The following is a 17729-nucleotide window of genomic DNA, read 5'->3' on the forward strand; positions in this document are numbered from 1 at the left end:
ATTAACTAGCCTAACTTCTTCTTGGTCTAGCTCTTCTAGACGGTTTTCAGCAATAGAAATAGGGCCTCATCACGACTTGGGCAGTAAATGTGGCGGATTATCCGCCGGACCTAAATAGCGCTAACGCCAGGGCACCCGGCAGATAATCCGCCAGATCACGACTAATCGTGCACGCGGCCTGGCCCAAGGCGTTAGCGAGATTAGCGCGAACCCTTAAATCAGGCGCACTGTGCGCTACCGCCACGTCGCTCTAATAGCGCGCGCTCTCATGTGCGCGGTTATAGTGCGCGGGAAACACGTCAACGCCGGAACGGGAAATGAAGCGGCGGCCATTTTGGAAATCACAATCCGTCGGATATCTCAGGCACTGGAAGCCATCCACTTGATTCGAAGGCAGAAAATGAGTCAGGAGCGCACCAGGGGCAAGTCTGCCATGGACAGGGTCAGAAAACCCAAGTTTAGCGACCAAGAATTTGAGGTCCTTGTGGATGAGGCACTGACTCACCATCACGAGCTGCAGCAGCGTAAAACAAGTGCACTGCGCAGAGGCCAAATCTGGAAAAGTGTTGCACAAAGGGTCAGTGCAGTTGGCCGCGTGCCCCGGGATGGGGAAGACTGCCGCAAGCGGCTGAATGACCTACGGGTTCGAGTGAGAGGCATCCTGTCTCAGCACAGGAGTGCAAGCAGGGCCACAGGAGGAGGCCCACCACCCCCCCGACCTCACACCATGGGAGGAGAAACTGACGGGCCTCATTGATGTCGGGACCATTGAGGGCATCGGTGGAGCGGAGGCAGGGACTGGCGTTGATCCAACAGCAGGTGAGTCCCATCCCCGAATACATGCATCTGAATGAGAGTGAAGACATGTGTCTGAGGCACTGCATACATCCGTAAGTAAGGGCCACATCCCTAGAACGTCAGTGCTGCCTAGACGACCCTGTACGTGCAGTGCATGAATGACAGGGGCAGGGGATATACTCCCATAGCCATAGGACAGCTACGTAGAGTGGTACTGTGCATCAACACAACCACAAAAGCCTGAGCGCAGTCCACCCCAACCACGCTTTCCCATGCAGTGTCCCTCCATGCACATCCACAACAAGCACCACATGTTGACTGAACAGAATGCAAGTTGAATGCGTCATTGTCACTGTCTTCATTCACACTTGTTGGCATGACCTGCATCACACAAATGTATGTAGCACTGTACTCAAACCACCCCCTATGTACCCCACAGGCACACGTCGATCCCAAGAGGCCGTTGATGCTGATGATGAGGCCACACCGGCAATGTGCCCACGACACTGTGCCTCCACCAGCACCACCCCCCCCCAAGAGGCCGCACCCACGGGAGAGAACACTGGGGAACACCCACCTCACCCCGACTCAGCCCCGCCAGACAGCAGCGGCAGCCACATGGCCGCAGGGAGGCTACCGGCAGCTCACCGGAAGCCAACATCCAGAGCCCCGACGCCAAGGGAGAGAGGCCGGAATCGCAGCCCGATGTGGGAGTAACACCTCCACGTGGGCATCATGCCACCGCAGTACACACCCACAGCAGCAGTGATGGGGAAGGGGCGTCAACACCCCATGGAAGTCCAAGCACAGGCAGACAGCAGGCAGGGAGTCGGCAAGTGGCTGTGCGTCGCTGCAGCACACCCCAGCCCGATGTGGACACCCCGTCGTATGGGATCCCAGAGGGCCATCGTTCAGAGCCAGGAAGCCCAGTCCAGTCTGGTGGCATGCCACCATGCAGCCCCCCCCCCCAACAGCGCCCAATTCGCGATCCACCACCTGACGCGCCAGGAGAGGGCCATGTCACTGGGGCAGCAGTCATTGGCCGGCTGGACATAATAGAAGCTAAACAGGCCCGGGTGGAAGCAATGGCCAAAGTCCAGAGCTGGCACATTAAGGCCGTGAGCAATTCGATTAGGCATGGATGCAAGTACATTGCCCAGGACAATGCACGCACACGTCATGTCGTGCAACAATGCACTGCTGCCCTGACAGGCTTTGGCTAAAGGGTACGTGAATTCACAGAGGCTGTGTCTGCACTAGCAGAACAACAACGAGAGGCAAATGCCCTCATGCGCCAGCACATGATGGCCAGCGTTTCTGTGCCCTCAACTTCAACCACACCAACAGAGGGTTCACTGGAACCATCTCCAAGGCACCGGTCCTTGCGCCACCTGAGGGCACACACACCGGAGGGTCCTGGGAGAGGGAAGCGCCCGCGCCCATCATAGCGGTGCATGGCATCATTGGTGTGGGCCTGATCAGGCAACAGCACAGTTGGGGGTTGTACACTGGGGGGAGGGAGGACTGTTGGATGCTCACTGGGGGAGGGGGGATTGTTGGATGCTCACTGGGGGGAGGGGGGATTGTTGGATGCTCACTGGGGGGAGGGGGGACTGTTGGATGCTCACTGGGGGGAGGTGGGATTGTTGGATGCTCACTGGGGGGGAGGGGTGATTGTTGGGTGTTAACTGGGTGGAGGGGGGGGGATTGTTTGAGGGAAAATAAATAACGTTACAAAAATCACAATGCATGGACAGTAGTGATTGTTACAAATGCAATTTGATGTAGAAGTCACCATTTACCTATTACCCATTTCGAAAATAATCCATCAATCAATCCCTGTCTGGCCAACCTCCCTTCCCTCAGGCCCACCCTTAGTGCATGTGCTACACCTTCTGGCACTTCATCACCCTCACTACCATCCTCAGGTGGCTGCACATGAGCATCAGGGGGCAGTGGCACATTTCTGCGACAACAGATGTTGTGCAGCATGGCACATGTCAGTAAGATTTCACAACTTCTTCTGGTGCATGCATCATAGCACCTCCCGTGCGGTCGAGGCACTGGGAGCGTGCCTTCAAAAGTCCAAATGCCCACTCCACGCAGATCCGTGTACGGGCATGGCCAAGGTTGTATGCCCGCTCCGCAGCCGTGTGTGGGTGACGCATAGGAGTAATGAGCCACGTGTACTGGGGATATCCAGATTCATCTGTAGGGGAGAGAAAGCCGGTATGGGGACAAGGTAAATCCAGTGGGTGTACAGAGCCCGGTCATCAGTGTGATTTTGCAATATTTGTCATTTGGACTATGACATTGTGGAGTGCACTGTCCTATGGGCACAATTGAATCAATGGGGTACTCTCCACTTGGTACGGCTATGTTTCGATATGTAACAGTACTCATTCACATGTCGCAGGATGAGGGGGCCCTTCCATCTACTTCTGCTTGACAGAAGTGGCTACCTCATGTGTCATTGCTAATCCATTAGCCTACAGTTGTATTTGCTGCTCTTCACTATTCTGTTCTGTTCTCCATGCATTCCCATGGCCATTTTGGGGACAGTGTTTGTGGGATGTGCATTGTCATCACTCGGCCTACTTATGTGTGGAGCATTCGTGGATGTGCCAGCTGATGGTTTGGTATTTCATTGCTGTCGGATGGCCAGGCTGGGATATCTGTACTGTGTCAGTGTTGGGAGCCATGGTGCTACTCACACAGGATGGCTTGTTGTGGTGGGGCATCCATATGTCACTGTGCCATCACATCTCTTACATCCTGCATGGGTGTGTTCTGCTGTGTTGGACATGTCCAAGGTTCATCGTGCAAGCTGCTTGGATGTGTATGCTGCTGTGATGCTGCTGACCATTGGGAATGATGGATTCTGTGACAGGCACCATCAGTTGTGGATTGACATGCTTTGTGGTATACATTTGTACTCACCCAGTAGCCATGTGTTTTGGCCTCGGTGCCTTTCCATGTACGCTGGCAGGGTACTGTTGCGTAGGACCATGGATTCGTGGGTGGATAACTGGGTAGCGGGCACAGCAGTGGCTGAAGGTGAGGTCAGGGCCACATGTCATCTGCACATTGAGTGAATGGTACTTTTTCCGGTTTCTGTAGGCAGCCTCATGTGCCTGGGGTGGTACAAGTACCACATGTGTGCAGTCCAGGGCTGCTATTACATTCGGGACTTGGCCAATGGCATAGGATTGACCCTTTAGCTGGTGTACCTGTGCCTGTGTGGCTGGCAATGCAACATTTTCGTTCACATGATTCAACAGTGCATCAAGCACCTGTGCCAGCATGGCACTGAATGTGGACTGGGCCATTCCATGCATCATGGCAACGGTATGTTGGTAGCTGCCAGTCCCAAGTAAGAGAAGCACAGACATAAGCTTCACTAGGGGAGGTACTGCCGTGCTGGTGGCTATGCGGCTGCATATGTCACCCTGGATTGTGTCCAGCAACTGGGTGATGGTTGCCCTGTCCAGCCGATATTCTGTCACCAACTGACCATCAGTTAGGGCCCAGGGTGTTGGCCTGACCCTGGGGATGGCTGGGCGCCTTGCTGCTGCTGCTCTCCTCCTCCTTCTCCTCATCCCCACTGCACTCCCAGGGCCCTGGCCTGGTTGACTGGCCTCTGTAGCTCCAGGCGCAGCAGGTAGAAGTCGACAACAAGGCTCCCGGCTCCAAATGGCAGCATGGTGTTGGGGAGGGGGTGTTGTGCATGGGTGCGTCCTTTGTAGGCCTCTAGATTGCATTGCTTACACCTGGGCCCTCATTGCTGTGGCCTGTGTACTGTTACCTCCAGCTTTTTGCTGGAGGTATTTTCGGCAGATTTTCAGCCGATTTTATGGCCCTAATAGCGCTTACGCCGTACTCCTGATCGATGATGTTTTAGCGCTAAAGGTTCCTGGCGCTCTTGTGGCCGGCGCTTGTACAGCCGGCTGTCCTTGCGCCGGCTGTTATTGCGTCGGCGGTATTTGGAGTCGTGATCCGACAGACCCTTAAAATCGGCGCTATGAGCGCTACCGCCGATTTTAAGGGTTACCGCCCAGGTCGTGATGAGGCCCAAAGTCTGTAAATGGCCACTAAGAAGCTCTGTGTGGGCATTTACAGGTGTTAATGTCACTGCCATGGGCTCAACTACATTATCTTCAAGCCCCACTTGTTAGATAATCCTGGCTAACCCTCTGGTGGAAGCCCTCATTCCTATCATCAGTGCATTTGTCAACTCCTATTTCTCGAGCAGCCCCATCCCACCGAACCTTAAGGAAGCATGGACCTCCCCCCTCATCAAGAAAGCCTCCCTCAAGCCTACTATTCCCACTAACTACCAGCCCATTACCACTGTCCCTTTTCTTCTTAAAATTCTTGATCGTGCTGCCTACATTCAGATACAAGCCTACTTGGAACAACACAGCATACTCAGCCCTCGACAGTAAGGTTTCAGACCTAGCCACGGCACCAAATCTACCCTCCTTGACCTTAATAACTGACTGGACGATATCAGCGACACTGGCATCCTAGCCCTCCTCCTTCTTCTTGACCTGTCGGAAGCGTTTGATCTGGTCAACCACCACCTCACTACAGCTGCTAACTTTTCTCCCAAGGCCACCAAATGCCTCATTCCTTGCAGACAGAAAAGCCTGTGTCTACGCTGGAAGCGCAACTGCCCACAGCTGCCCATCCAACGCAAGTTCCCTGTGGGGTTCCACAAGGCTCATGTGTCTCCCCCACATTATACAAGATTTATGCAAAACCATTCTTCGACCATCAAGACGCTCTGGACACAAAAACCCTCATTCCCATCTCAGGGATTTATGATCAAGACTCCAGCTACATCAACAGAATCTATGACACTATCCAAGCATGGATGGTAACCCATCAGCTCCATCTGAGTAACGACAAGACAAAAATCCTGATACAGCCCCCCTCCCCCTCGCGTCTTGCCAAACTCGATTCACCTTTCCACTCATTCACCAAAGATGCCTGCTCCATTCCGGTCTCCGCCTCTGTCAAAACACTAGGCATCTGCTTGGACTCCAGCCTCAGCATGGCCCGCCAAGTCAACGCTATTGCTTCCTCAACAGCCCACACCCCCAAACTCCTGAACGCAACCAAGCATCTCCTCTCACTGCAAGACCACATGACCATTGCCAGAGCAGTATTGGGCTCCCGTTGGACTATTGTAAATCCCTATTTGCCGGCACCTCAGAGCGCAATCTCAATAAGCCCCAGACCATCCAGCACAATGCCATCCAGGCCGAATTGAGTTTACCAAAACGTAACCATGTCTCAGCCCACAGAAAAGCTGCACACTGGTTACCAGTCAGAGAGACAATCAACTTTAAAATGCTTTCTATAACCACTGATGTCTCTTTAACACTGTCTCCCCCTACCTCTCACAGAGGATCTCCAAGAACAATTCCTCTAGACCTTCAAGATCGATCTATAGCCACAGACTAACCACCTCACTATTCAGACGCAGCAGAGCTGGGGGATCTGGCTTCCAGTCACGGCCGACCGTTTGTGGAACTACTTACCCCCTCACTTGAAAACTAGTTTGTTCCATTGACTTTGAATCTCAGGACACAACCTTACTGCCCTCTGCTCCCAGAATCTCAAAAACAATTTACTCTACTGTAATGATCTGAACCTCTTGTCTTTATTCCTTTCGCCTTGACTTCCTCCTTGCCCCCTCATCCCCATCCCTTCACTCCCTCTAGGCAAACAGCGCCTGGATGCCTGTGGGTTTTAGGCGCTCTACAAATGTAAGAATAAATACATTCTTCTAGTCTTAAACTTCTAGCTTTCTCATGTCTGATTGAAACATTACACCACATCTGTCTTGGGATTCATGAAGCGTTTTTATGTTCACCAACATTTTCATTTCATACATTATGACAAGGCTTGTAACCTGGTCCTGTCAAGAGGGCACAGTAACATCTCTCATCCGGGAGCGGGAGTGAGATGCTTACCAGGGAGCAATCCAGAGCCAGTTCTAACCCTGAGGTGGATGGTGGCAGCAGAGAGAGCTCCAATTCATGCCCCCCACCCCACTTGTGCAAGTATGTTTGTCTTCAGACCCTTATGTCCTGCCTTACCTATAAAGTCTGCTACTTGTCAGTCTTTGTCTATCTATTTCAGAACTCCCACAGCCAACCAATGTAACATCGCCCAGCCGCCGCAAGGATCAGCTGCAGATAGAATGACTTGTTGCTAAGAAAAGGAACAGAGGTGCCTGCACAAGCATACAGCAGAGACACAAGTGCTTCAAGAACATAAGGCAGACACACTGTGGTCATAGGTGGTGTAAGGAACTCATGGTGGCAACAGTAAAGACAGACACAAGTGATCACAGTTCAAGGGTGTTTATTAAACTGTATGCAGGGGTGAGAAAAACGCCTAATCTAAACCTAAAGCTAAGATGGGAGCAAGCTACGACCATCAAATTATAATAAGGCAGTCCTAGTAGCGTCTTGTCAAATAAAAAGGGCCTATACTAAAAAAACTATTGCCAATTCTTACTACTAAGTTACCAAAAAGAGTGGGATAATGTTCACCAGAAAAGAAAGAAGTATTCACAAAAATGATAAATCGGGATGGTATGGCTGGGTCTCCCTTCCCTACGTTTCAAGCACAGGACACAGCTGGACTTCTGAGCACTGTTCAACAATATCAAAACCTTCTCAGGCTAAGTCTCTTGCCTGAGAGGGTCAGCGGATTCACAATGACAAAAAAACGAACAAACGTTCCTTCTGTAGTTTTTTGCACCTGGGCGATTGCTCTTCGCCCCTAGGATCTCACTCCGTCGGGTTCAGATCTTCTTTGTAACATGGTCCTCCCTCCGTCGGTTGCACTACGGCCTTTCCTTAACACAGTTCATGAAATTTCAACACAGTTCATGATTTGCTTATCTTCATCAGAAAGCATGGGTTCCCTTGTCCTAGCTTTCATACGGCATCCCTTCCGCGGGTTCACGCTTGCCTTATTTCACTGTTCACAATCTCATCCGAAAACGGGGTTCCCTTCCCCTAGCTTTCTCTCTGTCAGAGATGGTCTTTTCATATTGTGCTATGTACTCTTTGGCAAGACAATCACTGTGTGCCATACATTCTATGGCCGACTCCGGGATAACACTGTGTCCCCACTGGATATTGTTTATTAAATGGATGTGTAGAGGAGGAGCCAAGTTCCCCCACCAAAAGCTCCACCCCCATGTTTCCTATATGTTGGGAACCGGAAATGTCGACACGTGCAGTACCAGTGAGAATGCCTATACCGCAAAGAATCCTTGAGACAAGGTATCCATTGAAAAAAACCCTACATGCATGCAAGAAGCAATAACGTTCTTCTGGAAGGTATTCCAGAAGAAGTGTGAAAATGAATGAGAAAGAAGACTGATGACATCATGCGAAATAGAACTGACGTGCCCAGAAGACATGGCAATGAAGAAAGACAGACATTCTATAGAAGCTGAAGAAGAAGTATCAAAGCTAAGCAATATTTTGGGATCGAAATGAAGATGCTCGTGCAAAGAAGCACCAAAGAAAATGCAAAGTCATTTGACACTTTTAGACAAAGTGATCATAAGGCTGGCTATGTAGTGAATAGATTGCAGCGATGCACCAATGTATATACATAGGAATGTATAGAACCTCAGTCTTCCATGATTCCCTTTAGCAAGGCATGAAACCCCATGATGGGAAAGGATTTCAGTGTGGCGCAGTTGGAAAATAGCGGATGGCGAAGGAGAATCTGAGAAAGGCTTGGCTGGCCTTAGACCAAGAGTAGAGGCTACAGAGAGCCTGGATGTGTCAAAAAGCTACAATGAACGTGAGAAAGGAATAAACTTCTATTTGAAGTAGAATGAAAAAACACTGAAGGCGTCAAAAGTTCATAAGTTAATATTATTATATGCAGCAAAAAGCTCAGAAGAGTGGTCTTCAGTCACATGATAGAGATCAAAATAGCTTTGGGTCAAGCTACACCGAAACCAGAAGACAAGACTATGCCATTAAGGATTTGAACTTGGCCTTGCAGAAGCTCATTTGTGCCTGAGAATTAATTCTCAGGCACAAGTGAGCTTCTGCAAGGCCAAGTTCAAATCCTTAATTGAAGGGCAGGCTGTAGGAGTGATGATAGATGTTGGGCTAATTGGGTGGGGAGGCATAACCAAGCCGACCCTCCTTGCACCTGGGGTACCAGTCTGTGTGCTGCTAGCGTGGGGAATATTCCAGGAGGGTACAAGCTTGCCAACCAATTGTAGAGGGCCACGTATTAGAGAGCCCTATGGTTTGTATAAACAATGAATCAGTGTGTATTTTGTGACAATGTAGAAGACTTACACTAGGATTTTAAGGGGCTCGGATTATCAGGTGTCTTCTGCCATTTAGCTGGAGCACTGCAAAGCTCCCTGTGAATAGCGGCCAATAATAAGCTCTTGCAAGACATAAACGAGACGAGTGGAACAGGTCCCTCTTTCACAGAATTACACACCCGGTTTCTACAGGCAGCTGAGCAGACCGAAGGATACAGTGGCCGGTTGAGGAGGAGACGATCCAGAGGGTCAGGAGCTGAAAACCGAATGGTAAGTAGATTGAGAAAAGTGGCAAAACATTAAGTGTATTGCATGGGGAAATTGATAACGGGGAAATACTGGTTGGGTATTCAGGTTAATGATGAAGAGCGTCAAGTAAAGAGATATGGACAAGGAACGATCCATATGAAAGCCCACAGTCCTACGTTCAGGAACATCTAGAAGGAGTAGTTTCAAAATCCAAGTGGATATATAGGCTACAAACATTAGATCTGTTGAAGGAATCAATTCACACTCCCTTTCAGGAGTCATTTTAGGGGCAAGGAGAGTAGTCACAAGGAGCATTGGCAGAGAAATATGTTGGGCCGGCCATTTCGTCTGTGTGTTTGCGTATTGTATGTATTTTATGTTTAGAGAAAACAATGAGATGTTGAAGAGCAACAAGTAGTTGAGTGTGACAAGAAGTTGAAAGTATATTATCTATTTAGTCATTGAGTATTGACTCATGAGGTAGATTGAAATAAAGTGAGACAGAGGTTTGGAGCGGTGACGATTGGTGCACGCTCATATTATAATGTTTTTCTGAAAAGTATTCTTCTGTGTAAAAGAACGGTAAGTATTGACAGTCGATCGAGACCTGTCACAATGGAGGATGTTAATCCACTCATACACTTGTGCAAACAGTTGCCAAAACACGCACCCAAGCTTAAGCAATATAGTACAGAATGGGTAAAGGGAAAGGCAGATAAAATGTTCATGCCATGGCCACAAGGGGGAATCTTTGTCAAAAGCAGTTTTGCAACATATGACCAGAAATTTGCACGATGCGTACACACGGAAGAAATAGGATTTTTTTTTACAGCTAGCTTTTGAAGATGTACCAGGAGGAAAGGGAAGACCCGCCTCCTGAAGACTGGATGCTTAAACAGTGCAAAAAGGGTGGTGTTGAGTCTTATGCGCCCCCTACCGCGCATGCAGTAAATGGTGATAGTGCAAAGGATGAAGGAGTGTATCCAGTGAGAGAGCTTAAAGCACCGGCAGGGTAGAGTAATCTGACACATGAGCCGCCTGCTTATAGCAGTGACCAGAGCCCAGAAAGGACTCCAGAAAGAGATGTGATCTCTAAAGTCTTATGGGACAAAGAGAAAGGTGAGCGACCAAGTGTGACCCCAGATATAGAATGGGAAATTAAGAGATGGAAAGGAGAAAAAGACAAAACTGACGAGATATCGCTCATTCAGAATGAATGCATGGGTGGTCAGCTATTGCTCAAACTTGATGTGAAGAGCATCGAGGAAGTGCGGCAAAGGGAAGACCAAGATGAGCAATATAAAAAATACAGAAGACGGGTCTAAACGAAAGAATAGACAAAGAAGAGAACAAATGTATCAGGAAGAACAGTTAAGAAAGGAAGAAAGAGCAGAAGAGCAAAGAAAATTTGATAATAGGCAGAGAGCAATCGAAGAACGTGATAGGCTAGAAGAGAAGAGGAAGAGCAGAAATTGGGAGATAAAAGAATGCAAAGACGCAGAGATGAAGAGGTGCATAGGGCAAATGAGAGAAGAGAAGCGAAAATACAGGGAAAAGAAAGGGTTAGAGAGGAAGCAAAGAAACAGATAATTTGATGAGGAAATGGAACGAAAGAGAAGACCGAGGGCACGCAACATTGATCGCATTGAGAAAGAGCTAATGGAACCAAATCCAGTAGTAGCATGGGAGGATATAGAGAAGTTTCTCCCGTTGCAAGAACCGATGCCAAGACCCTCTAGAGTAAACCTAGAGGAGAATTTTGAGATAGGAAACATTGGAGATAGAATTGAAAAAGCTTATCACGAGATGAGAACAAAAAGTGAATTGAGAAATAAAGGGAAAGATGATCGATTTGAGATTTCCCAGTCACGGGGCAAGGAGGGAAGTCCGTTTAGCCTCGAGCACCGAGCTTTGTCTTTAGACAGGCTGACTCTAAACCGAGATGAGAAAGAGGACAGCCACACGAGTTGAGGACAAGATATGTCAGACAAAGACAGTGAAGCCTTCCATGGGGAGGAGGGAGCTAGTGCATGCGGTCCTGAGGGATGTTTTCAGACAGACAAGGAAGTTAGATGGTTGGACCTTGACTTGCCTAAAGAGAGTACACCAGAGCTTATGACACTCTCAGAGCGACCTAAACAGCGATCTCGTAGTGAGAGGGGGAATTGCCACCGTACGTAAGCAGACTGAGGTCATTGCCAGGTAGAAGGCGATCAGGAACCATTGTCCCTACTATGGATAGGCAAACGATTGTGATTTTGGGGTTTCACAATTCCCTTTGGTAGAGAAAGGAGGTGTCAGACCGCAGTATATACCATAGCCCCAGATGGATAAAGACAATTTAAGATGCAAGTTGCCCAGTTTAACGTCGGGTGCATAAAAATGGATATATGAGCTAGAGAAAATGACCAGAGGGAATACTATAGCCTTAGGGGACATTAAGGGTCTCCTAGCAGCTATCCTTGGGGAAAGGGCTGACGACATTTGGAAGAGAGCAGGATACTAGAGTGTCACAGCACAGAACACAGCGCATGACAGCGCGCTGTTTAATAAATGTAGAGCAGCAGCCTGGAAAGCGCTTAGAGTACAATATCCTGCTACATCAGATATGAGTGAAATTATGGCACGTAAGATGCAAAAAGGTGAAGATCAGCTTGCTTACATTAAAAACTTTCAAGAGCAGTGGTCCTTGGAAACTCGAGAACCATGGGGGAAATCGATATCGGTATTCTATCATATTCTGTGTCAGGGATTGAGAGAACAAGGTACATAGACAGTTTAAGAAGCTGATGGATATGGAAGCAAAGCCATGGCCAGAAATACCGCTGACCATTGCGCACCATTGCCGATTGTTGCAAGAGAAGAATCGAAAGAGAAGATGCTAGGCAGCTTGAAGAAGCCAAACTAGTACAAAAGAAGTTGTCAAAATATGCTATAGAAGGGGCAATGTTGACTAGCACAGAATGGCCAGGATTACAACAGACAGCAGGTATGCCGCAGATGAATAACCAACGGCAGTCGGATCAAGGAGGAAACAGGTTCATGCTAAGAGGCAGGGGAGGTTTCTGAGGCAGAGGAGGCTTTGAGAATAATCAAGGAGGCTTTCAGAATGTTCAAAATGATAATCGAGGCATGCAGGGAGGGCAGATTAGGATATTCCCTCCTGTGTGTTGGTCATATGAAATGACAGGACATATTGTGCGAACATGTAGGAGCCAAGAGTATGTAGAGAATGGGCAATTTTCAAGACGGAGGACAGCATATCCTCCAGCATATAGCCCACAAAATAGGGATAGGTTCGCCCAAGATCACACAGTGTATCAAGCGCAAGCACCGCAAACACAACAGGCTTTGCAACCACAGCAAGCACCATTGAATCTGCCGCAAGATCAGTCACAGCAGGCACCCATGCAGATACAGCAGAGTGCAAACACAGGACAGCTACTGAATCCTAGAGTAGGAGGTGTCACCATTGAGGGTGGGAATGCTTTCACAGGTACAGGAATAAGCATGTACCCACAATAGGACAGCTCGCAGGGTGACATGATGTGTTCAGTACTATCAGTAATGCCAAATCCTCTAGAGGAACCAAGGGTTGATGTTACTATAGGAGGCAAATCCTTTTCTTATTTACTAGACACTGGGTCAACTCGCTCATGTATACGAGAGGGAATATTTTCATTGTCGCGAAATGTCATGAATGCTCAAGGGTTCTCTGGAGCTACAAGTAGAGTTCCTTTTACCGTGAAATTACCAGTCTCTATAGGAGAATGTGAAATGTCGGTCCCATTGTTGTATTCAAGACAGACTCCAGTTAATATACTGGGCTGAGATTTAATGATGAAGCTAAACATGACGATTTCCTTCACTGATGAAGGCATATTGTGTTAAACACCAGGAATACATTATTTAAATGTGAGCGAATTCATGATGTCATTTACAGGGCAAATAGCTCTGCGGGGAACGTCGTTAGAACCTGAGGTTTTTCACTATGGGGTATGCATTTTGTTAACATGGCTACCTGGTTTAATGGGCACGATTATGAGAGTACCTGATGAATTTTTGTTCAGGCCACAGATGCCTATGGATGAAGAGGCGGTACAGATATTTCCCTTGGAATTACAGGCAGCCATAGAACGAGGGGAATTGGCCATGCTCAAAGGATTTGATGACGAGGGCAGGCCATGGAGAACAGTGATTGCCTTTGGGGAAGAATACAGATTGACTGACAACACTGACGAGGATATGTTTAAAGACGACCCGTCAGATGACAAAGTAGTGTCATCTGCAGCCGCCGCGCGCATCTTATCTGGATTCTAGCACGACACCTCTTGAAGAAGCACCGTTATCGCTTCCGACTCTGCAGCAGCCGCATTCATCTTACCTGTCTTCTTGAATCCTCCGTGTGTGCCGCCCAGCATCCTTACCTGTCCCGAACTCCCATCAACACAGGCCATCTTCAGGCGCAGCATCCACGTGGATCTTCATCTCGGGCAGCCTGCAGGAGTTCGGAAACCGCTCACCAGATAACACCGATCAGCCGCACCTGCAAAGGGAATAAGAAACACAAGGCGAGCAATCACATAGACTTTAACACGCTAAAGCAGCACAACTCACGAACTTGGCGCAACTTCTGGAACCATCTATTTACCACCAATGGGTTATCCGGAATAGACTTTTTCACCATTACGCGCTCCAGAGCCATCTTCATCACCAAGGGGCAGAGAGAACGATATATGGTTACGAACAATAATCATTGGGGAAGAATTAACACAAGGAATACGGACAATAATCATAGATATAAACACTTACCTTCGAGACGGAATGGTCGCAGCCGGCCTGGACCTCCAGAATCTGGACCAGTGATGCAACTAGGTCCATCCACAGTGCCCCTGCTGAAGGAAAGCGGGACGGAGAGCTCATCCTTACATAAAAACAGGTGAGCTTGCATGGGCACACTCCTGTGTACTACATTTTGGCACGAAAGGGTTGAGGGGAACCGCAACACCACCACGCTATCGTCAGTGCCTCTCATCTTCTCTCAGGAACAGTTCCAGCATTCCGGGTCCACGAAAACACAGCAGTTGGGGGAGAGAAGCGATCCGAGGGAGTCAACTCCTGGGAGGGCTCCAACCGTGCCCTAACGCCCCCGCAGAGACCAGTTGAGCGTAACACATGCAGAGCAGGAAGTAATAGTGTACAGTGACTCCGCCTACATGACGTCAGCTGTGCATGCAGGGTCAGCACGTTGGAAAAGGAGGGGCTACCTCTGAGTGGACAGCACTCCAGTGCAACACGCTGCATTACTGGAAAGGCTTATTAGAGCACTACAACTCCCAGTAGCCATTGCAATAGTTAAATGCGCAGCACATACTAAGAGAACTGACTTTATTTCATGCGGAAGCCAAGCCGCAGACTAAAGGCAAAAAAGGTTGCATGTACACCTGTTATAATGAGTTTTGCTACTCCCGATGTAAAAGAGAAAATGGTTGTGATAATGGTTGTGAATGAAAGCTTTAATAATTTGTCACAAACACAGTTAATAGAAGTTCAAAGTGGATCTCCACAAGAACAGAAAGAGCTATGGATACGGAGACAGTGTTCTTTATCCCCTTCCGGAGCACTGTGGCGACAAGACAGCACTGGTAAACCAATGATGACTGTAGCCTTATTAAGGATGGCGTTAGAACAGCTACACTACCCTGTGCATGTCACTAGAGAGAGCCTTGCAGCAACCATTGCGGAGAACTGATTTGTACCAACCTGTTAGAACACGTTACTTTTTATGTAGTAAATTGCATCGTATGTCAAATGTTTACTGCTGGGCACACGCTGCGAACAGTCACAGGAGTAATTCCTCAACCAAATGGTCCTTTTCAGCATTTACATATTGACTATGTTGAAATGCTGCAGGTCTGTAATGGATATAGGAATATGATAGTGGTAGTGTGCTCCATCTCAAGGTGGATTTAAGCTGGTCCATGCACACATCCTGATGCCACTTGTGCTGTGAAGTTTTTAGTTCAAGAAGTATTTCCCAGATGGGGAGTACGTGAGGTGCTGGTGACTGATAATGTCCCCCATTTTGTGAATGAGGTTTCCGAGCAAATTAGCTTGTTGCTTAGCATTAAGCACAAGTTTTTTTTCTGCTTATCACCTGCAAACAAATGGAATATGTAAGAGACTCAATGGTCTGCTCAAAGAGAGAATAGCAAAGTTGAAATTAACATGGAAGAAGGGGTGGCTGCATTGCCTGCCCCTTGCATTATATGCATTAAGAAATCAGCCTGGCTCTGAACACCACCTCACACCCCACAAACTAGTCACAGGGAGGCAAATGAGAACGCCTCTGACTCCTCCATCGAGGACTAGGAATGATGCCCAAACAACTGCAGAATTGTTAGGAAATTAGTTAAATGCATACTTAACATGTATGACTGTAATTTCAGATCAAATCAAGCGGATGGGGTGTCGGTCTCAGAACACAGATGAAGACCACACAGCAACCAGAGTTAAAGAACTTTCTTTACCTAAATAGTTTACTGGAGATAAAGTTTTAATCAGGAATTTCACAAGAAAGTGGCATGAGCCCCAATCTAGTGGCCTTTTCATTGTGGAGGATATTACTCTGTCAGCTGTCAAGGTCCAAGGGAGACGAGCTTGGATACACCAAGGAGATGTGAAAGTCTACGCTGGAGAGGCTGACATACCCCCAACCCATTCAGTAGCAAGCCAAGGAGAAGAAGTTCAGCATGTGCAGACTAGGTTGATGACTAGGAAGAACGATGCAAAGACTATCCAGTAGATATACGAAAGAGTAAATTTGGACTGTGGCTTCACCTAAACACTCTTTATAGTTACAATAGCAAGGAGTGAGAAAGCAACTGTTCTTGAGCCACAGGAGTTTGTTGACGTTGGACTGTGGAGTGCAGAAGAAAAACGAAAAATGGCAGATTTGGACATTCTGTTTGATGACTGGAAGAGAGAGCATTTCCCCGACTTGTTTCTCACTGACTTTCTCTTTGGAGGTGTAAATGGTCCCTGATGTACACAGACTACTTCTTGCTGTCTTTGTTTTTATACTCAGAGCTTACCCTGCTCTTGTTGGGAGGAGCACTAATGTGCGTTCTTTTGTCCAAGATCCTAATAATTGCCCTGTGTTTAGACGTTTATTGACAGCGATTATAGAACAGTTTAGACAATTACCTGAACATTTCTTCGAGAGTACGAATGGTCATATCTAACTATGATGCCCATAAACTACTTATTATGATCCTTTACTATTTGTTCCAAGTTCATCCTAATCTTGTTTGGCCGAACACAAACAATTCTGTTTATGCAAGATCCTATAAATCATCCTGCGATCAGTCAATTGCTTGTGGAGATCACAGAACAAATTCAACAACTACCGGAGCATTTAACGAGATTGCCTGAATAAAACAAGTTTTTTCTTCCTTAACAGTAATCACAGGCAATCATGTGGTCTATTAACCACATTGCAGTTCCAGAAAGTGAGCAGCGTCAACGATGAGTGGAAAGACACCGATGGTGGGACTTAATATACTGGTGCATAATCTATGCATGTTCGACACTCATCATTGTCTTTCTGAATTTATTGATTCACACTGTAGATTTTGTTGGTCCCAAGAAAGAGAGTTCCCTCAATTCTTCCCACTCCAGTGACCAATACAGAACTAGATACTGTAAGAAGGCGAAAGCCATATTTGATTGTTCCTACTCCAGTGGTGCATGAGAAAGCACCTATTTTTGCGACAGATGGTTCTAAACTTCCTTTTGGCGGGAGGTCTGTTTTTGAGTTACTCCACAATCACTGGGTACATACTCATTATACAAGAAATAGACACAAGAGAAGTGCAAGAGGGGATGGTTATGAATTAAATGATTATCTAGATAGTATAGTACATTTGGGAAACAACATGTGGTATTAACACATTAAAGAAGTGAGAAAGAACTTCTGAGGAGGATTGCTATATATATGTGCTCTCCTGCCTTATTCTATGAGAAAGTCTAAGGCAGGGGTGCACAACTGATTTTGACAGAGGGCCGAAAGTACCTTACATGATGGCTATAGTGGGCCAAAAAGTAAATGTGGGTGGGGCGGTAGGCGCGGTGGGGCGTGGTGTGGCAGGAGGCTTTTTCAACCCCCTATTTTTATTAAACACTATGCCCCATAGCCCCCACCCCTCAAGCAAACACTATGCCCCATGGCTCCCACCCCCAAACACTATGCCCCATGACACCCACCCCTCATGCAAACACTATGCCCCATGGCCCCCACCCCTCATGCAAACACTATGCCCCAAGACACCCACCCCTCATGCAAACACTATGCCCCAAG

The 17729-nt window shown here is 47.8% G+C and overlaps 1 protein-coding gene across 1 annotated transcript in view; it reads left to right on the forward strand.

Moving 5' to 3' along the window:
• The first annotated feature begins 268 nt into the window (after positions 1-268).
• Positions 269-17729, forward strand: part of LOC138492900 (myb-related transcription factor, partner of profilin-like) — a 50707-nt gene continuing 33246 nt past the window's right edge. Inside the window, exon 1 of the mRNA XM_069620208.1 lies at positions 269-649. Within this exon, the coding sequence (XP_069476309.1) occupies positions 269-649 (381 nt within the window). The remainder of the gene's footprint in view (positions 650-17729) is intronic.

This window comes from Ambystoma mexicanum, chromosome 10, assembly GCF_040938575.1.
Source record: "Ambystoma mexicanum isolate Mex_15411 chromosome 10, UKY_AmexF1_1, whole genome shotgun sequence".
NCBI lineage: Eukaryota > Metazoa > Chordata > Amphibia > Caudata > Ambystomatidae > Ambystoma > Ambystoma mexicanum.